Below are 26,511 nucleotides of genomic sequence, written 5' to 3'. Positions count from 1 at the left end.
TCCATTCTAAGTACAAGAGGCTCTGCCAACATGCTCTCGTGCTCTGATCCTGAATTTGTTCTTTGCCATGTGGACCGAAGAGTTTTGTGCGGCTCTGTTGATGATCGTCACCCACATGCCCTCAAAAAGACCCCTCTCTAAATAAAGTTGTTGTTGTTAGTTTGTGTAAAGCGTTTTCAGAATACGCATGTCCTTGAGCCCTCTATTCTCATTTTCCAGTTGTACATGTGAATATGATCGCTCCGATACTAACAGCCAGCCTCAGGGCGAACTATGTGTTAGTTTGGAGGTGAGATGAGTGGAACTAATCCAGCTCTTTGGCTCTGGCTGCTCTGGCCAGACAGAATAGGTGGGGCCAAACCAAGCCCCGGCTTCCAGTCAAGGGTTCGGGAAAAGGGGAGGAACTTGGGTGGTGTGGTGGAGGGAGAGGGGTAGTTAGCTGGCAACCTTCCTTGTCTCGCGGGCCGGTGCATTCGGCGGTAATTGAGATTGATTGAATGTTATTTTTCTTCTTGCAAATGTAGTCCATTAGCTTGGCACTTGCATAATCAGTTTAGAGCGCAGTTAGCTGAATGTAATCATGTTCCTCAGTGTCTGCTCGCACAAAATCCACTCCAGATGCCGCTTGGCCATGGACTGAGAGGCAGAGAGTGCCGTCACTATCAAATGGGGGATCTTTCTTGAAAGTCTTGACACCGCTGTCTCCAAGACCGGTCCTGGATTGTTGAGCATTTGCAAACTTTTCAAGTGCCTCACAACAGTTTAAATCCACCGCCTGTCTCATACATGCCGAGTTTCTAAACATACGATCTGCTTTTTGTGAATTCCAACACACAGTGTAAAGTGAAGCTCAGGGGCTGGCCAATGAAGAAACACAAAACATCTGTCTTGGACGGGGATCGTTCAATTATTTTACACTTCAGTGCGTTCCAGAAGTATTAGTGTCCACTGCGGCCTGAGGAATACATATCTATAGAATCCACAGTGCAAAGAGGAAAATGGACTGTAAAGTAAATGAAGGGATTAACAGCTGCATGGCATCAGAATGTTTCACTGATGATTCTACTCACTGGCTTGCAGGTTGGATGATCTCTTTACATCCGTGATTAGAACTGCCACGATTGATTTCTGCAGTGAGCTATAGTCTGTGCTTGTGGGACTATCGCAAGTAAGTTGTAGTTCCAGACTTTGCACATTACACAGGGCCAAGTGTGACTGGTACAACAGATGGCTGCCTTTGAGGAGTCTGCAGATTTGACCCTTCATCAGGGTTATCGAATGTTATTGCTCCTGCTGTTCTGCGTTGCTCAGTTTGAAACCTTTCTCAAGGGTTTGAACTTTTAAAGTGCCCGCTCATCATTTTACATGTGGAATGAGACAAAAAGGATGTCGGGTAATGTTAGAGGCAACTTGGCAAAGTGACGTCCAGCCGGAGCTGAGCCTAACCCTCTAGCCGTCTATGAAGAGGTGTAGGAGGAAGATGGAGAGAGGGGGGTGGCGGGGCAGGAGGGTGGGAAGGATAGATACTCTAATTATCATGGCTTGCCTATGATTGTTCAGTAATAGTGCTCAGTGGGAAAGGTTGCAGCAGTTCCAGGAAGAGCTGAGAGCTGATTTACTGGTACTACTGCTCTAATAAAGCGCTTGCTGCACATCCTGGGAGACAGCCCATTCTCCCATTTTACATGCATAAGCTTTTGATTGCACACAGAAGATGATGTACCCACACACCTCTTATAAATTACAGTTAATCATCACTTATTGGGGACTTCTTCCTGATTCATTTTGTTTTACACAGGTGTTTGGCATCACCCCACTTGTTGTTATCTGCAATTAAATAGGTTAAAAGTCAATCAAGTCCAAATACAGATCAAGTCTTTTCGCTCGCTAAACCAATTATGACTGTTAACCTGTTTGTCTAAATCAGTGCTTAACCTTTCTTGAAACCATTCTTCAACTAAAACCTTCTTCTTATCCAAGAGACCGTGCCGTTCAATAAAGACGAAACACTATTAATATTTTAGCAGGCTATTGCATTGTTGCTTTGAGTCAACATTTTTTGTTTTCATCTAATCTGGTTTGAAGTTGCATCATTGCTCGGGTGGGTCTATAAGCAATAATAGTTGGTCTGTTTAGTGACCTATGGCCACGACACCTGATGGAAAGAGTCAATGGGCAGCTGAATGTTTTGCCAGATGGACAATTGTGTGACTCCATGCAGTCCCTAAACTGAAGGGATGGAGAGAGTGAAGCAGGCAGGCTTACCGGCTCTGTGCCATCAATACATCAGTGGCTTAGCCACCAGATTAATGGCCTCCGCGTGGTTGGAGCTGCAAAACTACTCAGGTCTGAGGTCTGTGTTCAGTAGGGCCTTACATGAAAGCAAGTTAGGGTGAGGAGACTGATGAGGAGACAGGACACCTCTTCTCTTACAGACCAAGAGCACCACACTGGGACCAGTGATCTGCTTGGATTTAAGCTACTGAGTAGGGCTGTGGTTTTAGGCAAACTTATGGATATGCGGAACTTGCTGATCATTCATTTCAACGTCCTTGACTTTTGTCCAAAATGTACAGTCAATGTACTGGATCACCAAAAACAAGTTTGCCCCGAATTCATCCGGTTTGTACATGAAACTTACCACTACAACAGCCTAAAGAGCCCTAGATGCATGGATTTAATGGTGGAGTTGTAGCTGAGGATAATAGCTATTTGTCCATCCAGCCTCTTTGCTCTGTTTGTGTGGAAGCAGCCAGGTCCAACAATGATTACAGTTTCTGTACCAAAGTAAAACATTGTTCCTTAGAGGGGTACAGGTGCAGTGGCACGCTCATAAATTCCAGCTTGGGAGCAAATGGGTGCATCCTTTGATTCTTGGGAGGCACTGATTTGGAGTCCAATAACTAGCCCGATGGGGAACTTTAGTATCGACTGTACCCTGAGGGACAAAAACTAACTGTCACGATGTCCAAAGGAGGGAACATTCTGCTAGTATTCACTTTCCTTTTGTTCCAACAAGTCTGCCCCTTAGGGCTCTCTAGATTGAGGTGAATCGAATCCATTTGGATTAGAAAACACGCTTTGGCTGTTTTTTATTTGTAAGTCACATAGACCCAGTTGCATGCAAACTCCTCAAATCAAATTATTCTTTTTTTTTGGTGAGCACAAAATCTCGGTGACCCATCAAGCCTTTAAGTTGGTTTGGTGCTAGTTGTTGATCCGTGTTCTGCCTAATTTGCCATGTGCTGCAGTCAAGGGTTCAAATTGTGAGCTATAAATCTATCAGTGTTATGTGGATGATGTTTCCTCCAGATGTAGAAGAAAAGATTTCATTCTTCAGTAATTAAACGACACAGCCCCGAGTGTCATGCGGTTTTTATTGGGGCCTCTGGAAAATATCATTTGCATCTTGTTTTCTCATCATGTCTCGGATTCTTCAATAAAAATATGGAAAAAGGATAGAGAATAGAATCCCTTGTTTAAATTATTAGGTAGTGATGTCAGAAGTAGCGCTGGGGAACGTTGGGTGGAGGCTCAAAGGGGTCAAAGGCATAGTCTTAGAATAGCGGCAATTTTATAGTTCCTCAGATGAAGTATTTTGGGGGGGGGGGGAGTTCTTTTTCAGCGCCAGGAATGTTCCCAAACGTTATCTTTCCCACGGGTGTCGTCTTCTACACCTGTGTTTTACTTTAAACCTTCTCCCAGAATAAGAGGCAATGGGTTTGAGTGGGAGGAAGTGATAGTGGATAATAGAAAGAGGCAGCAAGAAGAGTTGGGGATAAGAATGCTCTTTAGCTTCTCAAGGGCGCTGATACATTATGGCCTTTACATTCCTCCATGTCAAACTGATACCCAAAATAGACAGGGAAGTCTAGCGGGGGGGGGGGGGGGGGGGAGTTCTAACGCCAAGGCTCAAAGTAACTTTTTTTTCTGTGAGGAGCAGTTCTGCAAATTCATTTCTATTAATTACTAATTGTCGTCCCTTCATGAGAACGATACTTGTCAGAAGTGTACCTTATTCGCTCCCATGGAGGTGATGATTACTGACTAAGGAGCGACTCCCCTATGTGGTTAGCCACGAATTAGCCAGTCGAAGCCCGTTGCTTGCTAGCTGGTGCAACATAAGTAGTGGCACATTTGCCTCAGGGCCTCGACTGCAGACGACGCGCACGAAGGTGACATGAGCGAAATCCTTTTTGGCATCATGTCTGCTGTTCAATTATCGGACAAACTTAAAAATTAGTGATTCTCAGTTTTGCGACTCAATATGTTTTGATAAGTCCCAAACTGTGATGCAAAGCCACTTATTTGGAGCCTTGAACGCATGTGTGATATGGTGATGTTAAGCCCCGCCCACATATCATGTCTGCTGTTTTCTTATCTTCACCTCACCCTGCTGATTTTATTTGGAAAACAAAGCAGGCAGAGGTGATAAGACCAAGTGATAAAACTTTTTTTTTCCTGAAGACAAGCAAACTCAGATTCACAAAAATGCCCCTCTTGGCGGATCCTTTTAAAGTGGCAGTAAATGTCAAGTTAGCTATAGACTTGAAATGAAGAACAGCTGGATAAATCAAACATAAATCCTCACTTCAGATGACATCGTTCTGTCACTAATTAGGAATTTCCTTAAGATGTGCTCGTTAGGTTGGAGTAGCCATATTGAAATAATTTGAAGCGTCAAGGCTGTCTGCACAGCTACTGTTAAACTGACGCCTCTTGGAGCTGTTGAGTATTGGAAATGGTGAAATCTGGAATCCAGTTTATGGCTGAAATGATTAATGCTGAAATACACACAAACACACGCGCATGCAATCTTGTCCAGGGAGTGTATAATTTCGTCGTTGTGTTTGCTTGTTTGTTGAAATAATGGAGAAAAAAAATGATTCGTTTGGCTGTGGATCTTTTTTTGTTGTTATCACTTGAAAGTACTTAGTAGATGAGGATGAGATGTAGCTGTCTTCATAATATGATATTGTACTGTATGTATTTTAAAATATTACCACTTTTGGGTGAAAATGACAATGAAAAAAAGTGAGATACATCTTACTAATCTTGTTTTGTTGAAAATGCATCAGTTTAATGCTCCAGTGCATAAAGACCTCATCAGCCACGGAGGTAAATGCATGCAGATTCATTTCCACCTATTAAAACTCTTAGTCGGCACATCGTTTTATTTTTTGCGTCATTCACGGCTCTAAGGCCTTTGAGAAGGAGTACCGAAAGATAATGTAAGCACTCTCATTTGCGGTGGTCGAATGGTTAGCGTGTCGACCTCACGGTGCAGAGGTACCGGGTTCGATTTCAGCTCTGGCCTTCCTGTATGGAGTTTGCCTGTTCTCCCCGGGCCTGTGTGGGTTTTCTCCGGGTACTCCGGTTTCCTCCCACATTCCAAAAACATGCATCGCAGGCTGATTGAACACTCCAAATTGTCCCTGTGTGTGAGTGTGAGCCTAGATGGTTGTTCCATCTCTGCATTCCCTGCGATTGGCTGGCAACCGGTTCAGGGTGTCCCCCGCCTACTGCCCGAAGACAGCTGCGATAGGCTCCAGCACACCCTGCGACCCTTGTGAGGATAAAGCGGATCAGAAAATGGATGGATGGATGTTGTGTTGATATTGGTGCACGCTGGTACAGGATGACATAATATCACAATTAACAACTTGAACGAGGAGCGATTTTGGAAGTGCGAGGATTCCGCCTGACAGCGAAGTCATTTTGACAATATTGTGTGTGGAAGACCATGTATGCTTGCATGTATGAAAGACCGGTCACGACCGGGTCCTGAAATGGACTCCGCCCAGTTTTAAGAAAAAACCTTTATTAGTCTCGCAATGGAGAAAACACAGCTGCAAAGTTATGAAAGAAAGAAGTAGAACAACAAAATATAGGAGCTGCTGGAAAGGCAGCCACTCACGCGGCGCCATTTTGAAGTCAAAATAACAAAAATAACACAACACAACACATAGGACACAGACAGTCGTGCAATCTTCACCACTTTTCTGCATACACTTTGTTCTCTGAAGCAGTTATAGATGAAAGAGGAGAGGATCAAAGTGTCCTTTCACCAGTGGATCAGAGACGTCATGCTGAAAATGTGCACACGTCTGCTACAAGCTAAGTTTTGAAAGCAAACGCGAAGCTATAGCGTCCATTGACGAAAAAGAGATTGGCTCACATCTCCTGTCCCATGTAAATCCACTTCAATTCCAAGCCGCGACTCCCAGTTCCACATCCGCATCGGCGCTCCGCGCTAACGCTCCTTTCTTCTCATCGTCGGCTCCTCAAGCCTTACATCCATCCAGCCGCAGACCGTTCAACAGCACCGATCTCTCCGCTGAACAAAGCGGGGCTGTGAAAAATGCTGCCCATAACAGGCGCAAGACACAAGCGCCCCGGGACTGTCCAGCAACGACAGTCAAATGGCGCCGACATTCCTCCCAGGCAAAAACAGTGCTGGTATATCCATGCTGCCGAGAAGGCGCAACCACCAAGCACAGAGTTTCCTCCTTGATGAATGTCGTGGCCAAAAAATGCTGAAAAAAGTCCACATCAGGTCCACACGACGTAACAACAAACACAAAGTGACAAAACAAAACAAAAAAAAAAAAAAAAAAAGCAAGGCTCACAAGAGCACTTGCCGACGGCTGCCTACTCGGGTGCCATCTTGTTTTCAACTTAACTTTTAAATCATTAAACATGATGAAGCCATCTCCACAAAGTCAGAGGTTTATATATGAAAATCAAACACCATCTGCCATCCCTGATCAGACGCAACAGCCATCAAGCCAGGGTTACCAAGGCAGAACAGGAAAAGCCATTAACTGCCAATCACTACATCGATCGACAAGCCAGTTCACCACTATCACCCCGTCGGCCCCCACCCACCCCTGCCCGCAGAAAACACACACATTTTATGCAGTCTGACTGTATAGTGGGCGCAAACACATGCAGCATTGCATTAACATCTTCTTTGTTGCTCTGCACCGACGGTGCGTCTTGGCAAAAAGCTATTCCAATTGGTTTTATCCCTGCTTGAACCAACTTATCTTTTTTTAATTATCTGGAGTGTAGATTGCAAGATCAACACTCTGCAGAGTTTAGATTAAGGTTGTCTTTTTTTTTTTAATGGCAGTTCGGCAAACACAATGTGTACATCGGAAAGGCAGTCAAGATGTTGTTTAAAAGATATTTCCTTCAGAGTGTTGCTTGGTTATCTCCTCGTTAATGCATCTCACTGAAGTCCACTGCCTTGTCAGGTTGAAAATAGACACTCCACCCTGCTCAGCACTCCACCACAGTTTTGGAAGCCAACTATTAGATTAAAAAAAAAAAAAAAAAAACCTAAAACAAACTAATAGAGGCAGTGAAGTGCAGCAAAAAGAAAGATTGATTCCACCCTCCTCTCTGTTTTCATCTCGGATTGTAATAGTGTGGTCATTAGAAGAATATTTGCCCACTGCCCAATTTAAGAGATATGCTGTGTATCACAGAGATCTGGATCAGAGGTCAGGGCTAAGGGGAGCAATTACACAGCATGGATCCAGGATCTCTGGGCCTCTCCCATTGTGTGTTCTGTTGTCAGAAACAGATAGGTGAGCTGAAAGGGAAGCAGAGGCCATGGAATGTATTGAAAATTGTTATATTTTTTATTTTATTTGTTTGTAAGATTGTCTACTGATGGTGTTACATCGTATTGTTTTGTGTTTTTTGTTATTGTAAAGTGTCCTTGGGTGTCTTGAAAGGCGCTTATAAATAAAATCTATTATTATTAGTTATGGGCATTTATGAGTGTGTGTGAGTGCTACACAGTCATTGGCCGGCAACCAATGTTTTACTGAATGTCAAAAGCATTTTGGAATGAACAATGCTTTGCAATAATGGAGACACTCAACAATAAAATGCTTGCCTTTGTCATGGCAGATCACTTTACTGTTCTGTAATAATAGTGAACCTGCCTGGTTACCTCTCATGTTGCGTGCTAGTTCCAGCATCAGTGTTAAGATTGCCGTACAAGATTGTTAGCAGTTCTGGTAAAAACTTGTTGGACCACTAAAAGTGATCAGTCGTGGTATTACAACACATACTCGTTAGTGGTTTGCCTTACTTCGCTTCTGACCAAGTATCTGCCTGTTACATTTACTTCAATGTGATTTAGCAACTTAACCTCGGTCAGCTAGTACACATACAGTATGTTCCCAATAAAAATCAAGTGCAACGGTAGTTGTCCCACGGAGCGAGGTTGCCCAGAAATTCCCTACTGCATTTTTAACTGCCTTCAAATGTCCCATCATTCCACATAATCTTATCAAGTTTGACAGTACAGTATGTGCAAATATTTGATATTGCTTTGTAACATCTTCCTAAACTTGCTCTGGTCCATCAGCCTTTTCAGGAGCCACACAATAACCTGCGACAGAGCAGATAAGATGGATGAAACCCGGAGCCTTGACGTGTTGCGTCTGCGGTGGCCTCGTGCATGAGAAGATGGGAGGGAGGGAAGGCGAGCAGAGATAGAACCCAGACCAGACATTTTCCTCGTTCAGCACATAAATATTTGTGCAGCTGATTTATAAACAGTTGAACAAGAGAAGAGATGAAAGTGAGCAGTGATGTTTAGATAAGCCCTTTTTTGGGGTCCTATTAATGACAAAACTATACATCACAAGGCCTATTTGCCAGTCTGAGTTTGAGTGCAGGGTTAGTGTTAGGGATTTTTATCCCAATTGTGACTTCCGTCAGAGGTCAGCGACTTTTGAGGTGTGTTTTTCTGGCATTGTCTTAGAAGCAGTGTAGTGAGGAGGAGTCACCATGCACCGGTGGTGGTGTGCTTGCATTTGTCACAGTGGACAGCTGCACATGCTGATTCTGGCAGCCAGCTGGTCAGTCGCAACACAAAGGCCAAGTCTCCTTTACAGCAGTTATAAGGATTTAGGAAGGGGGTTAGTCCCTGCGTGTTTAGCCGATGCATGCGTTGGCTCTTGCGTAACATGGTATGTCCAAATATTGCAATTACAAAAAGAAGCTTTGTATAAATATACATGGATTTACCATGTCCTGGCCCAGCCCCCATCAAATTTATCCCGGTGCCAAAAGGTACTCTCTTCCGCCTCTGGCCCTCTCCTTGATTAATAACAGCTCCAAGAGTGGAGCATGATGAAGAAGGCTGTTCGCTGACCTCTGTGGGAGGAAGAGTCATCTTGGTAATGGGTGAGAGAGACGAGGTAGTGGGGGGGGTCAGTCGCCTTTTCCCCGTTTTTGCGCCACAGCGGGAGGGACGGGCTGTGCTTCATTGGTGTGGTCAGGCCTGGTGGAGTTGCTGCTTGGGAAAGGTTTGTGTCAGCATAGTGCCATGAGGCATCTGGAATCACAACAGTTTTTATGAAGCATATGCATGCCACATCATTAATAAATACAAAGGAAACAGTTCCATCCGTGCTCATGCCATGGCACGACGACCACCATCCTTAATTGATGAGGTGATCCCGTACATTCTGTCGACCTCAGTGGTGCCCGGAATGTTGCAGTACAATGTGGTACTACACTGAAAGCACACAAATCTGAATTTAGACTTCCCTGGAAAAAAACCATTACAAAAATGATTGCTTGAAAATGTGCGATTCAGTGGGGTCATGGCGATCTAATGCGGTCTAGTTGGAGTTGACTGTCTATGGAGTTTTTATTTTTTTAACAATTGGAAAATCTTACTGTGTAACCTTTGCCAAATCAACCACGCTTGGCTCCGCCTATTTGTATTGTTTACGATACGTAAGCCTGATCAGACAGGGAGCCACCATCGGAGGATTGGCGTGAGCGTAGACTGGAGATTGTTTTCACGCAGCCGTGTCTCAGTTTGTGTGTGGAGAGTTCAAAGTCCTGCTCAACATCAGAGGGCTGATGCTGAGTGAGGTTGACTAGCTTCAGCCTGTGGTCTGCGAAAGGTTACTGAATTATTACTGACGGTTTCAGGGGGTAACTGCCCGACCGCAGGACCGAGGAATATTAATCATTTATTTGATTGTCCGCATACGCTGATTAATCAATCTGAGCAGGATCCGCAGGATTAACTACCCTATTATTCGCACCGTAAGAACAGAGATAAGACTTTAAAATATCATATTCCATTTATCATGTATTTTTAGGTCTCTGCTGATGAAGGTGAAGTTAAAACTGAGGCGAGATTACGGCGAGCGGCAACACGGGGGCAGGAGGATAACAGTGAGAGGGGGAGAGAGGAGGGGGGCGAAGTATCTTAACTGCAGCTTGTGAGCTATTTCAGAAGATGGGTGAAAGGCAGAGCTTTGTATTTCCTCAAACCTGGCACAGAGAATCAAGTTGTGCAGCTGTGAGTGAGAGAGCAGCGAGGAAAGGGGGTGGGGAGACGAGAGAAACAGGAAGTTGATGGGAAAATGATAGCTGTCTCCACCTGGAGTACAGCGTGAGCCGTATGGTCTGCGGGAAGGCAAAGCTGAGGGCTGCTCCATTACTCCTTACTCTCTTTAGGTAAGTTTAACTCCTCCAACAATCGTATTACTCCTGTTAACCACTTCACTATCTTTGAAGTCTATAAATTCTCAATCTGCCAACTGTTTAATGTGTTGTGTCATGTGGTAATGCCTTTGATTCCGACATGCCTCCCTTTGTAAATACAAGAAGCCCTTAAAAAGGCTGTGGTTTCTTTACAAGCATGGCGCCCCCGGCGCTTTGGTTGGGAATGCACTGACAGGGACTGGAAGAGTAAGTGAGAGAGTGTGAGGTGGTTAGAAACTGTATACTCTTCCCATTGCTCGTCTTGCCAAGCACTCTCCTTTCTGCCTTTGGTTGTGCAGGCAGCCAGTGAGTGAGAGAAATGCGAGAGGGAGGAGCATAGCCTCTCTCCTGGATTCAAGACTGCACCATCATTATGCACTTTTCAGCAGGTTTTACCTTTAACACTTTCCTCTCGGGGTTGAGATTAGTGCTCACCATGCTTGATTTACTGCACAATTACCCAACAGGAGCGCGATGTAATCAATAAACAGGAAGGGGCAAAGTGGTCGTCTTTGAACCACAGTTTGAAGGCTTTTTCAAGCAGTTGATGTGCTGTTTGCTTGGGTGTGATGCCAGCCTGTAAAATGTCTCACAGATGTTCTGTCAGGCACACACCTCTTTGCTTTTCCGTTTCTTTCGTATCACCTGACCTCAGACAGTTGTGGGGCTTCATTTAACTCGAGGTTGGGTAACACAAATAAAGACAGTCGGGGTGTGTTTGCCCCAATTTTGCCCCTTCCCAACCAAGTACATCAAACACCCGACATACAGGTATGTCTTCTCAGATTGTCCTATGCAATTATCGTTTGGTCTGAGGTGTGGAGGTGTGTAAAGAAAAGATTTGTCCCAAACAACAGTCTGAAATATTAACAGTTTTCAATACTTGGAGACAACATTTTATTTATTTGTTGGGAAAGCTGACGTCTCCCCGAGTCATTTGACTCCATGGACCGTGACATCAACGGAATATAGCCAATCAAAGAGTCACCCTGACTGACAGACCAGGAAGGAGCAGTAAATAAAGCAAAATATGGCCTACCCGATGTCGCTTATGTTTAAAAGTGTTCTCCAGCCGCCAAGAAGTATTTTCCAAAGCCAATCTTTTCTTAGCCGTCTTACAATGCTCCCGCTTCCAGTCCTCCTCGGAAACATTCTGGAAATGTCGGCGCATATCCGGCAGTGTCTGTTCTTATTCATTTTTGTGATGTCCGGTGTGATCACGTGAGATTTCTGCCTCGCACTTTGGAGATAAATGATGGAAACAGATCCTTAATGTGTCTGGTGCTCTGTATTGAGATTATCGGAGCAGACCGCACACAATACAACTGTTAAATGCCTGATTTTCTATCTTTGTGTGGGATTGCCACAGAGGAGAAATCTTCTACAAAATGAAAAATCCTCACTTGTGAACCAGGAAGCCTTCCGTATACGTGCACTTGATTAAGTCCGCCAGAGTAATGGCGCCAGCCTCGCTCACGTTCACAACACGGAGTAGCCATCACAATTCTTTTGTGGGACTTGGAGGTGCTTTTTGCATGACCGAAAGCAAACGGCCTCCTCCAATTAGTTGAGTCTGTGTTTGATTTTTTAGTGATGACAACTACATCTCAGCAGCAATTATACTGCTCTGGGAATGATGAGGGTTTAGTTTATTGATCCTCCATTGATCTCCCTGATCAATGAGCACTTTTGTTTCTTTCTTATGGAAAGTGAAATTGTAGTGTTTTTTCCCCCCTTTGGTTAATGAGCACACCCAATATATTGCAAATGTGCGTTTCCACACAAGACCCATTAGTATTAGTGACAGAGTTGCTCATACTCATGGGATAAAAGGGGCGGGACGTTTTAGAGAATCATTTGTCAACACAACTGCATTTCCTCCCTGTGGGTGAAGGTCAGAAGGTAACTATGTAAAAGGAAAAAAAGAGATTGAATCCTACATTGGGCCGAAGTTGTGGCTAAGCACTGTTGCCCTACTGCAAAGGTTTGGGGTTTCAGTCTTGGCTGCGACCTTTGTGTTCTCGTTTGCATTTGTGGATTAGCTACAGGGACTCCAAGTTTCTCCCACATTGCAAAAACACGTGTGTGGAGTTCATTGAAGTTAATTGAACGTGAGTGTGAGCAGTTGTCTGTCTGGAGAATCAGCCCTGTGATGGACATGTCACGATCCGCTAAACCGCTGTCACCTGGGATAGGATCCAGCTTCCTTGTGACCCTCAACAGGATGAGTGATATAGAAAATGGATGCAATGTGTGTTGCAAACAGTGGTGCCTGGAGATAGGAGTGCAAATTTTGTTTCCTTGACCATAACTCATCTGTGCTGTATGTTGCACAGGGAGCACATTTGACAATAAAGTTGTACTTGACTTGAAATTAATGAAACTTAATCCATTCCGGCCTCCCCCCCAAAAACCAACAATAGATTTTTGTAATGTGTCTTTTAATAAGCACACTATAATACAGTCATTACATAGTGGGATTTAAAGACTTGAACAGTTTTCCTGTTTTTTGCCTCACTGTAATGGACATTGTGCTGCTGTTATAGACATACATGAACCAGTTTACAACTGATTCAGAAAGCGGTAGTAAGATTAGTCGTTTTTAAGGTTATGGCATATATGACTGATTATTGTTAGTCTATATGTGTAACGCCAACGTTTGTGTTCCAATATCTATCACTTAAGGCATCATAACACTGCCATTTGTCAGCCTGTCTATGGTGTTTTGTGTCGCGCAGTCATATTAAACTAGCGGACAAAGGCAAGGTTGGGTGGTTGTTTTAAATACACAAGTTGTAATTGACCTTGTTTGATGTTTAGTTTGGCAGTCAAATTCAACCGGGAGTGGCAACCAACAACTTGAAGCCCATTTTTGAAGAATTGTTCACTATTAGTTAAACGGCTGCTTGTTTTGAAGTGTTTTGAGATTGCTGCCACCACCTAATGCTCGTATCCGTTAATCTATACTGTTTGTGAAGGAATGTATGATGCCGACTAGTCATCTACAGCCACCCAATCCTAATTAATTGAGGTACTGACCCGAGATGAATTCCCAAAGTTGGACGATATGTATATCAAATGGCTAAAATGACAAAACAAACATTGAAAAACTCAACTCATGTTAAGTAATGCAAACCGACCACGATGGCACGCTAAGGAGATGGGTCCTTAAAGTCGTGTTTCATTTTATAACTGTAACTTTAAATGGCCCTTTTCCCAATGTGAAGACTGCATTAGTGCACTGTGAGCTCTGCACTCCTCTAAGTTGCAGCTTTGTGTTTTCCCAGTGGAGGAGTGCTGACCGGTCGAGCTGGTGGGTGTTTGGTGTACGAATGGTGTGAAGAACCCTCAGCTGCCGTTTTCACTCCAACTGAGCACTTCACGCTCCATGCAAATAAGCCCACATATAGACCCACTCTATGTTTTCACCTCCACTTAACCCCACTCATTAATTTTCATTTTAAGAAGAGGCACCTCATGTTGCTTTTGTCATGGCAGTGCTTCTAATAAAGATTGCCGCATAAGACAAATGTTAAATATTGACACTATCTGAACACACAATCGCTGTTCTTATTAAGATGGTGTGTCGCCAGTTTGCACTCAGTCTCCTCTTAACACTTTGCTATGAATTTTACAAAAACGTGATAGGGGATAGTTAGAAAAACATCAGCGTTCCAGCTACCACAGCCTTATTACGTAACCTGAAGCAACAACCAATTAAGTGGTAATAAAATATTTACACTGCCAAACCAAGGACACCAGGGGTGAAAGCTAGATAATATGAGCCCGAGGAGGCGGTATTCTGTGTCTCCTTTCCACCGTTGTGTTTGCAAAAACACAGAACACGAGCTCAACTAATACAAGCTGCTGCAAATCCAAGAGCGTGGGCTAATTTGTAATTATGGCTTCTGGCCCCCCGGAGGGCTTTTTAGGTCATGCTAACCGGTGAACTAGAGGAAGTAGACCCACAACATGGAGACGTGTTCACTTGCACATCCAGATTAGGACAATCCTTGTCATTTAGTTATGCTGATTGGCCCAGGAACGTATAGCAATGAATCTGCATTCATGCCCATGTGATGTTTGTTCGCCCAGACTAATTGTGTTTGGGTCATGTTCCTGCTCTGCATTTAATTCGCATCGACTGCAATAATCATTGCAAGTGGTGTTTGCTTGTGCCTGAATTCAACACCCCTTCGATACTAGACTCACTCGCTCCTTAAATCACGACATTTCTGCACTTTGTTTACATCAAACGTTTTCTTTTTCTTTTCCAGCAACACACTGTGCCTTGCCAATTTCTGTTTCAGGACAGATGCACTTAGCAGGTTTACAGTGAAAAATTAAATGAGTTCCATTTTGGGAGAAATCTGAATAAAGGCATAGGTTTGCATCTGGTCACGGCATCCAGCCTCTGCAGTCATTAAAATCCCTCCTACTATATTTATTCTTTAACTACAATGTTGATGGCTAAATATGACCTGCCCTAATGTCTAATCATCCAAAAATAGCACAAAAGAAAATGAAAAAACCTGAGGCCAACAGAGTAAGTTCAGTCCATTTTATTTTGATATATTTTCCAAACAGGTTAATATGACTCGCAACATAATGACGCTAGATCAGGTAGCATCCTTTTTTCAGTTCACAGAAGTGATATTTGATCGAAAGTTAAACGTGGTGTGGTTTCAGCACGTTCAGTGGGCACGCCCCCAGCACTTGAGAGCGGGGACAACTATTCCATTTTCCTCAATTTTGAGGCCTCATTTTATGTACTAGGTGATTTTTAATTCAAAACCAAATTCGGCAGGGTTGTGATCAACAACGGTGTTCTCTGGTGTGTCAAATTGAGGAGGACCCTTTATTTTACTTTAGAGGGACTCTAAGGAGCCAAAGCGATCTGCTGAGGTGACAATGTACAATGTTTTGATATGTACTTATGTTTTCATCACGCATGACGTAAAGGATTCTGTTAGATTTGTCGATTTGTATGCCTACAGGCTAGCCCAATTTGAGTCATTATCATGACAAACATTCTCTTAACCTGAAACGACAGCACTTACGAGCTAAATGTCACTCACATTCAAATTGTCTTTGCTGCCCCAAACTTCCTAGCCAGAAGAAAGGGACTGTAAAAGGAATGGTTTATGGATGTAGTCATTTTCTTGGAGGTTTTCACCAATTGTTTTTTTTTCTCCTATTTCCATGCACTTCGCAATGGCTAGTCATGTTTTATTGAAAATTAGTTTTTTGGACGCCCTTCCCAATCTCAGCATTCATTGTGGCAGGCAAGCAATATTTTCCAGAATCTTATTGGGATCATTGAAGCCACACAATTAATTAGCTCAGCAATCCTCCTGAATTGAAGGATGTTGTTTCAGAATAGTTGGGAACAGAGCAAAGGAGCCGGGCAAGTCCTGAGTTGTTCCTTTCAGCTTCCAGATGGTACCATGCCAGTACTTAGTCAGCTGTCTGCAACCCTTGTTTGGGTGTCCCCACTTGCTCCACCCTGTCCTAACCCCCTGCAGGCAGACACATTGTACTACAGTTTTGGCAAGCTCGTGCTCGCACAGATTTAATAAAAGCATCGGGAGGTTAAGCTGTTAATTAGCTACCTTCGAAGAAAGGCAACAGCTTGCTGACAAGTTGCGTCATTTTTTAAAAAAAAACATTTTTATTTTGGGGGTTGACATCATTTACATTCTGGTGTGTTGTCAGTGTACAGTATTGGGGTACAAAAGCAACGTCCGGCTCATGAAGAAGTGGCAAAATACTGTACAGTATGTTTATGTGGATCCCATTACAAGTGCACATTATGTATGTATGGCCATGCTTATCCAAATGTTCCAAATGAGCAAGACCCTGGATGACGTCGTGAGGCTCCTGTGGGCATAGGCTCGGGCTCGTTATCACCACACAGGGGCATTGATCTCATCGCCGCATGCATGCTTATCCCCTTCCTGGCCTCCCAAAGACATAGACTTGCACATGAATTGTGTGGACACATTGATCATGTGATTAAGAGCCATCTTTTAGACCTCAGGGTCAAGGTCAACTCTTGTTTTCTGAGTGCTTATGGGTGAGTGTATGACTCAGCTTTTTGTCAAAACACAAATGCTCTCTTAACTTACCATAAATATCATCGCTGTTGGTCAGAGACATATGGTCAAATAATTAAACATATTTTTTTTCACCGTTGTCCCGATTGTTCGTTCCCCACGCATGCCGCGTCAAGATTGAAAGTTTGGATGTTTTTTAGACTGTAACGAGTGAAAATAATTAGGTGAGATACATTTGAGTCAGCCTGTTCTCTTAAAAAAAGACCATGGAAAAGCTTCACTGCAGAAGTATGTGACCGGCCACGACGGTACATTTGTGTGTCGATACATTTCCACCTCTTAGAATGCGCATTGTTTTATTTATGGCATCACGCACTCGGCTTTAAGACCATTTGGAAAAAAAAAACATTTTACAAGATGACGTAACCACTATTCTAGCATATTTATCGACCTACCTATAATTCTTAAACAATGGACAGTCTTTTCTTTTGTTTTTTAACTTAATAAATAGGCACTTGAGCAAGATTTTGAGGTGCTGTGTTCATGTTTGCGTGCAACGGTATATGATTGCGGCGAACAATGAAATGTTTTGTAACTCAAGCAAGATGGTGTGTTAGATTTCCTGAAAATTTGTGGTTTGGAGAGTGGGGGGTGCGGGGGGGATTCTGCCCTAAAGCTGTAATACGCTATAGATATTCAACACAAATGTACAAATGCACACAAGAGCATAAACAAATATTAATAGCCCAAATTGCCGCCTGCATTGATCGCCTTCCTTCTGCAATTATGATCCCATTGTTTGCTTTCCAGGATCTCACTCATTCAAACAGAATTCAATGATTATTGTTTTATTTAATGTTAACGTAACAAAGAGTGGCGAGCGCGGGGCACAGTTGGCTGCTTTGTCAGGAAGTGTATTTCACGCCCCCCCCCCCCCCTCTTCCTACTTTGTTTCAAGGCTTTGCGTTAAGGCAACCTCTCTAAGGATACCTGACGACATCCATCTTTAGCTCTCTGCCCACAGGTCCATTTTGTTTCTCTCCTTCCGCCCCAAGATATATATACAGCTTGTTTTTATTCCCCGGTAGTGACGGATCATGTCGAAGCAAGTAAAGGAAGCACTTTTTTGAAAGCGGACCAGTATATGGTGGAGGGATAGCACGCATAAGGGGGAGTAAAGGAAGAGTGAGAATGAGATACAGGAGGCTTTATGTTGCCAATTCAAGGGCTGGAATACTCCACGAGCTATCCTTGAGGCATGTTGCAGCTTGCTGGGCCTAAGTCAAAGCAGCCACCACACTTGGAAGCCAGAAGGGCGGCCTCTGCAGTTGTGAGCTGTTGTTTCGAGCTGCTGGCACACCCCGGAATCCCGGGCCAAGCTCTGCTCTTCTTTGCTTCGCTAAATAACCTGCTTTCATTCCAGGGGAATCCCAGAGTCACATTCAGTGTACAATTGCAGTCACTGCGTGCCACAGCCATATTTTCAGCCTTGAGTTTTTTTTTTTCTCCCAACATTCATCATCGTCATCATTATAATAGATAAATAATCCTGATTTAGCACCCTTGGCAATTTGGCACTAGTTGTGCAAACACTCTCTGTTGTTTTTTGTACTTTTGGATGTAACAGGAAGCTGCAAAAGATACCCCATCGACGTGTTTGTCCCACAATGAGACTTCAACCACAGCTTTTTTTTAACTTTTAGCCCCAGTGGGCAGATTTTATTCTAACAGCGTGAAGTAAATTTTCTACATGAGCAAACTGTAACCATTAGTGGCTGAATTTTAATGAAGAGATCTTAGGACTTCCATGTGTCCGTATTCTAACCTGTGCCATCATTCAGAAGAGAAAAACTTCTTGGTTGGGGGGGGGGGGGTGGGAGAAGAGCAAATCAATTTCAGAGCCGAGTCTCCCTGGCTCTCGAAGAGGGAGAGGTTTGGCAGCTCCCTTCGAATTGATAGCTATTTAGCTCACAGATAGCCATCTGTTTTAATGCATTAAGTTTGTATTAACAGCACTGCCAAATGTAATGGTGGAAATTAGGGTATGAACTTAATGGCTTGTGGTTTCACGTTCGTGCACAAGTCTGTCTGTGCATGTTTGTTAATATACGTTGTGCTTTTTGTCTATACTTTTATTTGTGTCTGTGTGCGCGTGCTGTATTATAAAGCTCCATTGGGAGCCATTCGTCGGAATTACCGTCTCTCCGTCTCCCATCCATCCTTCCAGTAATACCCACCTCCATCTTGCGTGAGTCCGACTCTCTCAGCAACCACACAGTTTTGTGTTAAAGGTGCACTTTTACTTGCACGTTTAAGTGGATGGAAATGTAGATGTATGCCGTGCTCTAGGTGGGTGGTGAAACTGATACAGGCGAGTGGTGCCCACTCAAAGGGCAAGGTGCACTGTGGAGTTGTGAGTGAGAGGATGGGGTGGTGCCCACACCGTCCCATCTCTCTCTCTCTCACTTTACCTGAAAAAGCATAGAGCAACTGCCTCCACAGAGAGAGGGAAGGAGCTCTGCGGAAAAAGCTTTGATAAGCCATCATAGACTTTTTAAACTTTGTAAAAAGAACTCTGTGTTGAAGTGCACCTCATGAGAACGACAAGTGAGAAAAATATTGGAGCATATAAGGTCATTTCAAGTCATCTAATCTGTCTTTGATTTTATCGGCCGATAGAGTCAAATTTTAAATGTACTGTATATATATGAGGGCAAACATACATTTTGTGAAGCTGATGCCGATTCTGATATTTGGCAGGATAAAATTCTGATTAATTGGCCTATTAAGTTTAAAAATATAGTCAGGGTCAGTTAATGCATACAACCGTAAAGATATGCATGACAGGCAGACTTTGTGATCTTTTGACAATATGGTGTCCTTCAGTATTTGTTCAACTTTAGAACATTTGCATTTTTTTTTCGCCCTGGCGGTGGGAGGGGTGTGCGTTTGAACCTCATCGTCTTTCTTATCTTGTAATTTTTAAATGTGTAATGTATACATAGATAAAAATCAACACATCCTATCACTGGTGAATGACTTTTAGAACACATTTCAGGGATTGTTATTTCTCTTGGTCAACATAAGCGTCCTAAAGTTTTGCATTATTTTGTTTCTTGTCTTATCAGTAATTTCTTGACCTTGACTACACACAAACAAGTCTTTTTTTTTTGGTGTCATTTTTAAGATCAGACTTCCAATGCTAAGTGATGACGATATTAGCATACAGTACACACCAGTACTTGTGCTGAATGCATTTGAGGCTGTTACACTGATTGGATCCATGCCCCTGACATGGCAAGCCTTCCCCGCTGCACTCTGCTCCACAGCACCCCTTCTCCTGAGGCCTCCATAGGGTGATTAGAAAACCCAGAGCCATGCAGAACAACTCCTTCCAGCTTAAACATGACTTTTTCATTAAGCTGCACTCCAGTTGGAGGTGATTTATCAACGAGGGGCTTCATTGCAGATTCATAGGAAACAGACACAGTTCTGTCTGTCTTGTGCATTATGTTAGTGTGCACATGTGAAATAGTGGCAGAGATGGGGCCAACTCTGTTTGCTGTATTTTTTTTCCCCCCGAGAAATACAATCTCTGAGCATTTGCTAATATGAGTTTTATGCTATCATGTCGACTTAGTGCTTCTAGACTGTAAGTGAGTGTTACCTTACTGACCATCCTCGTGGTTGAGCTCCCACCGTGTTAACTGGCTCCGAGCTGCCCCCAGCTGCCCGGGGTCATGGCAGGAGCAGAGGTGGCGCAAGGGCTGCTTTACAGGTACAATCGTTTGATGTTATAGACGGAGCTACAGGCGCTGGAACGAGCCACTCTCAGCTCTGTTGAGGCCACGGTCCTGGCCAGTCAGTCTCCGAGTGAATTATGGCTCATGCTGGAGCAGCCGGTCTCAGGTTTACTCCTATATAAACCCCGGGCTTTTTATGGGAAACTATAAAACTCCCAGCATTTTTCCCCTACCTCCTGAGACTAGCTTTGAAGTTTTAGTCAGGTGCTGTCATTTTTTTTTCTTCTCCAACTTGACTTCACATAGATTTCTGGGGCTGTGAGTCATTTGCAGTGAAAATTTGTTTTAATTCAGGACATCTGTGAGGACTAAGAGCAGTTTGCGTTGATGGATTTGGTGTTGTCTATTACCGAATCTCTCTGCGCCTCACTTCCGATGCAATATTTGCGCACTGAGGAAAAGCGGGGGGAGAGAGGGGGGTCCTCATAATATCTACCAACACCTATTCATGACATCATGGATAGCTTAAAATGAGGAGAGAAAAGAGAGCATGCAGAGACAGAGCCTTTTGCAATCACCTAATAACTCTATTACACTGCACTGTGGGTCTTACAAAAAAAAAGGTTTAAGAAAGAGCTTTTCTTTTTCCCCGGAAGCGGTGTCTTAATACACATTTTAGTTGTTAAACAGACGAATATGAAGCAAAAAACAATGAAATACAATCTCTTGCAATTCCTCACGGAAATATTAAAAGATTACCAGAAAGAAACCAACAGTGGGAGAGAGCGACACAAGCCTGTCAAGGACGTTTACCGTTATTGAAATGTTCATTACCCCCTTTTCCCCTTTCGGTTTACATCTGATTTGAATGGTATGTGATTAAATTGCTGATGTGTGCAGGACATCTAGCTTGGTTTCGTCTTGTCTTCAGAGACTTTATATGAGGACGAGGGTGGAGATTAATGATCTTGTAGAGAGGTTCAAGCTTTATGCAGAATGTGGGGGAAAATGTTGGCAGCGCAAAGTAGACTCGGCTTTATTGCAACTTGAATCTTTACCGCTTTTAATCAGATGAATAAAAAAAAAAATAGTCGACTGCATCGTTTATATCAACAGTTAAAACAGTCCAGGATCTGGTCACTGGCCAGTGGCCACATCATTAGGTACATCTGCACAATACAGGCTGCTTGATCCAAAACTCTGCCTACACTGACTGGTGATGAGACAACTTTCCAATATTACTTCCCTCGATTCTTCCTAAATATGTTAGTTTTGTAATATTTAACCACAAAAATACATTAGTTGTAAAATTAATACCTCAGTTAAAGCTGAACATTATTATACAAAGGAGCGTTAACTTACAAATGTGTTTTTTTTTTCCATGAGCAAGCTCGTCATTTTACTTCTATGTCAAATTCATTACCCTGCTGAAATGAATTGAAAATGCAATTAATGTGTTCGATCCAAAACATTTTTTCATGGAGAGGGCCAATTCCCAACTTCCTGAATTCCAATTGGTCGCCAGTACTAGCGTGCTTCTTTTTCTCGCCACTGTTATGTTTGGATGCCATACAGTAGTGAAGGGCCTGACAAATAATAAGTGTATACTTACTCAACCAAAATTAGTATAGAATGCTTGAGAGACATGTGTACAAAAGGAGCCATCATAGGCCAACTAAGGGCCTGTCATGGTGCGCTCAGTCAGGGAACTCGAGAGTACCAGGCTCGCTCTGTTGATTGCGTCAGCAAACAACAGCGGCCGATTCAGAACTAATGGACGTTGTTCGCTACGCACGGACATTTTGAATTCCAGACGGACACTGCTATTTCTGCAGATTGTACCCGTTAAATCCGGTGTCCGTTGGTTCCGGATCTGTTAAATCGAGGTCACGACCTATATTTCTTCTTCTCGAGCCAGAACAAATGGAAAACATCTGCTGATTGACATTGATTGCAGTCACATCAAACACTCAGCTGGATGCCGCCGGAGTGTGATGTTGAGGTGTCAAATGACAGATGTGGTTCGAGTGTCCATGCAGAGCGAGGGGCTCTTAAGAAGCAGCCAGTGAGATACTTTAAGATAATGGTCAATAACTGGCTTGCACACACCAGGTCCGGTCTTGCATCATTGATTGAGCAATGCAGGAGGTAATTAGACTTGAGGCTCTGGTGTGACAAGACTTTGTAGTACTATGGCGTCACTTGGGGTGTATTTTGATACTGCTGGGTGAAGGCTGAAGCCCTGCACGAGGGTCTCTGTTTAGCCACGGAGGAAGTGATGGGGTTGACAGGTCAATACCGATGCTGATTTACTGTCCTCCGATGGTCATCCTCCTGTTGTGGAATTTTCCGGTGGCCCTCCTGCCTCTCAAGGGCCGCGTTGCTGCGCTCCATGATGAAGCTGGGATTTAACTCGCCGTGATCAATATTTAGTATCCCGAGCGTGAAACAGGCAGATGTTTGGAGTTTCCTTTTCAGAGGCGGGAGGCTTGTGTTGAGTGAAGGGAATCAATGTTCTTTCCGTCTGTTGGTCTGCCGTGCTCCCGGCTTCTGAAGGCGAGCTGATGCCATTGCTGTCCGCCTTTGCATTCGGGAGACTTTTGTGTTCCCCCCACCCCCCTTCCCACCCCCAGGGCTCTCCTGTCCTGTTAGGGCGCTAATACAGACACTCAGTGCAGACAAAGTGCGCAGTCCAAACAGTTGTTCTGAAATGGAAGAGGTCTGGATGTTAAACAACAGGACTGTGATTGGGAATTGATTTGTTCATTTGCCAACTGTGTGAGCGAAAGTACCGTCCACAAGAACCACTTTCTCACTTTTTCTCTCCTCACTCTCTCCCTCTCTCTCCGTTTCCTCCCACAGCACCTGCAGCAGCACGAAAACGCGGTGGAGGGTGATGCCTGCTACTACCACTGCGTGCTGTGCAACTACTCGACCAAGGCCAAGCTCAACCTGATCCAGCATGTGCGCTCCATGAAGCACCAGCGCAGCGAGAGCCTCAGGAAACTGCAGCGCTTGCAGAAGGGCCTGCCCGAGGACGACGAAGACCTCAGCTCCATCTTTACCATTCGCAAATGCCCCTCTTCAGATACAGGTTAGACATCTTCTGTTGTTGCTCTCATCTCTGTTTTACATTGACTGTGTGGGCAAAATGTTTGACTCGACTTCCCATTAAACCTAAAGGAAGGGGACATGAATGAAAATGTCCACTTGGTTGTCCTCTTGCATCTATAACAAGTAGCACTCCTTTGGGAAGACTTTCTGTAAGATGCTGGAGTGTCTGTGGCAGTTTTTACTTGTTGGCCTTTGATGAGATTCAACAATACTGATGTCGGACTTGAGATCCTTGAGAGACAGGCTCACCATGTTGAGCATGGTCAAGTTCACCTCAGAGGTGTTTGATGGCGTGTGAGTCAGGACTCTTCCAAACCAAACACATCTAAACATGCCTTTGTGGACCGAGCATTTTGCACTTGCAACAGGAAAATGACCTTCCCCAAATTGTGCCATCAGAGTTGAATGCATAAAAATGCCCCAAATTAAGCAGTCAAACACAAACCCTGATTGACTATTAAGTATTTAAGTATTTTATTTGTGCTGCAAATACGTTTGTCTCTTTAGTGTACATGTGCTAAGGTCACTGTATTTAGACCTAAAATGCAATCATATTCATAATGGGCTGAACTTCGACAAGATCAAGAATCCAGAAGCCTATGTTTTCTGTACAAACAAAACAATAAAGGTTAATCACTTAAAATCAAAACTGTAGGGTTTTTTTGCATCTATTTAAAGTCCCTGTAAACTGAAAATAAATGTATTGTAAATTGGACCCAGCACAGAAATGAGTATTTTTAACAACTCTGACAAAATTCAATAATTAAAAGGATCATCAACTACATTAAATGAGACTGCAAAACCAGGTCAAATCATGCCTGAATGCTGTGAGCATGTTGCTGAATGTGCTAAAACCGCTCAATGCTGAACTGCCAACTGTCAATGAAATACCATTTCTACAACCTGGAAAAATGGATGCTACTTCGGTCAGCATCTTTTTCATGCCAACATATAAGTGCATGTTTGAGCCACGAAAATACATCCACTTAAAGCCTTCGGTGGCTGGAATGTATTCTGCCATGTCGTCATGGGGCTTTTCCATGACGTGACAATGAGGCACTCTAAAGCAGCCAAATCAGGGTGAAGCCTCTGTCCGCATTCTGGCTGTAAAGATGGACTTGCCTTTTTGCATACTCTCCATGATGTGCGAGCACGCACAGCTGACAATGAGATGCTCTAAAGTTCCTCTTAATTTTCCCCCTCAGGGACGATGCATTTTCAGGTTGTAGGCATAGCTAGCTAGGTAACTGTACGTTGCAAATGTCCTGGATGAACACTGATGCAATCAAAGGTGCTCAATGAATGAATGAATGATTCCGAAGTGTGTCAAGTGCGCTGTTTTAGCCATGCAACCCCCAAAAAGATAGGAAAACTAAAATAGTTGAACACTATGTCTCCACAAATGACAACTACATACAGTAGTTCTCAGTCTTCAGACAGTTTTTCAGCAAATATCCTCAAATATGTATTTCGAGCCAAATCCCTGAGTTGACTTGACAGTGGCTTTAAGACACATGGAGACAAGACCATTGATGTTAAAAAGGGGAAGAGTACTAAGTCAAGAGTTGTGGCAAGGAGAAAGCCATCAGTAGACAAAACGCACTTGCTAGGCTAAAACAAAGTGCCCAGACTGCTCATTTATTATGGACTGATTAGGATGAGCGAACTGTGGTCAATTAACACGCTTTCTTAGCAGAGATTTGGTTTTCTAATCACTTTAACTCGGGTGCCCTCACAAAGGGGCTCTATTGTGTGTCCCGGCAAGAGGGAGACATTACATCCCTCGCACACATACTCACTGTCTATGTTACGGAAGAAAAAAGGGCAGACTGTGAAGACGCTTTGTTCCATGGAGGCAGGGATAATGAAGCCAGCGGCCGGGAAATTGCGCAAAAGGCAGTCACAGATCTGAAGCAAATCATTAGAGAACATATTTAGCTGAGCAATTAGGGACAATTAAGCTTTCTGCTCACTGCACTCCAAATATGTTAATGACTACAGTACAGTGGACAAACGAACATGCAATGGCAAGAGGAAAGGCTATTTAGGTTAAAATGGTTGGGAATTTACTTTTCCTCTCTTGTGTAGATGAGAGCGGAGGCACGGTTTGTACATTTTTTTTCCTTTGGCGGATGTGCTTGTCAATCCGTTTTTTTGTTGTTTTCTTATTCATTGTTTGATGTGCTTATTGCTCCTTTTAGGATGAAAGCCTAAGGTTAGGGCTAATGGAGCCCCCTTTGCTGTGGCTGCACGTGGATTATATCGCACTCACAGACACACAACTGCCTGTGGATCTTTTCTGTGGAGTCACTTCAGTTGTAGTCTCACAGTAATGATACTGTGAGGATGTGCCATGAAAAATACAATTGTTGCCTTATATAACAATCAAGCAGCCAAACCACATGGCGGTTAAAACCGATTTCTTGAGTCTTGTTCAGTACAGTGAGGAGTTTTCATCAAAATAACACTTTTTGGTACCCTGACACTCAGGTAAGACACACTGTGGTCTGATGATTGGTTGAAAGAACATGGGTTACTTCATTCTACCCAAAAAGTACACAACCTGCATTTGATGCTACCCTCGCTCACAGTTGAGTGCATTGAATCTTATGATAAAACAGTGACATCATTGGTGCTCCATCATAAATGTTTATTATTATCTTTCATGCAAAAAATAGAAGCCACCAGGAAGTGTTTTCCATGAAAATCAGAAGTTTGTTCCCCACCACCCCCGCACCCTCAAATAAAGAAAAATAAATAAATATTGGGAAAAAAAAGTCAGGGAATAGGTGAATCCGCCGGCGCGGAACGGTGAGTATACCAGGACCCACGGTACTCTAATCCTAATTGTGAGTTTGACTTGTTTGAAATCATCCTGTTCAATGTCGTTTCACTCTAGCCCCAACTAACAAAATAACTACATTGAAAAACCACTTTCGTGAAAGTAATAAAAGTAAAACCAAAAATACTTGACAAAATAAAATAGTTACTTTTAATCAATAAATAGCCCTGCGATTGGCTGGCAACCGACTCAGGGTGTCCCCCGCCTACTGCCCGAAGACAGCTGG

At 43.5% G+C, this 26,511-nt stretch overlaps 1 protein-coding gene across 2 annotated transcripts in view; it reads left to right on the top strand.

Annotated features, from left to right (window-relative positions):
• zfhx3b (zinc finger homeobox 3b) overlaps window positions 1-26,511 on the top strand; it is a 150,696-nt gene that overhangs the window by 62,302 nt on the left and 61,883 nt on the right. For both annotated transcript variants that reach the window (XM_086106942.1, XM_086106941.1), the window contains exon 5: window positions 23,192-23,423. In XM_086106942.1, the coding sequence (XP_085963068.1) occupies window positions 23,192-23,423 (232 nt within the window). The remainder of the gene's footprint in view (window positions 1-23,191; window positions 23,424-26,511) is intronic.

The sequence above is a fragment of the Hippocampus guttulatus genome, chromosome 3 (genome assembly GCF_054856545.1).
Source record: "Hippocampus guttulatus isolate MCC_2025c chromosome 3, RoL_Hgut_1.0, whole genome shotgun sequence".
NCBI classification, from domain to species: domain Eukaryota; kingdom Metazoa; phylum Chordata; class Actinopteri; order Syngnathiformes; family Syngnathidae; genus Hippocampus; species Hippocampus guttulatus.
The sequence above is the reverse complement of the archived record's forward strand: the minus strand, read 5'-3'. Positions and strand labels throughout refer to the sequence as shown.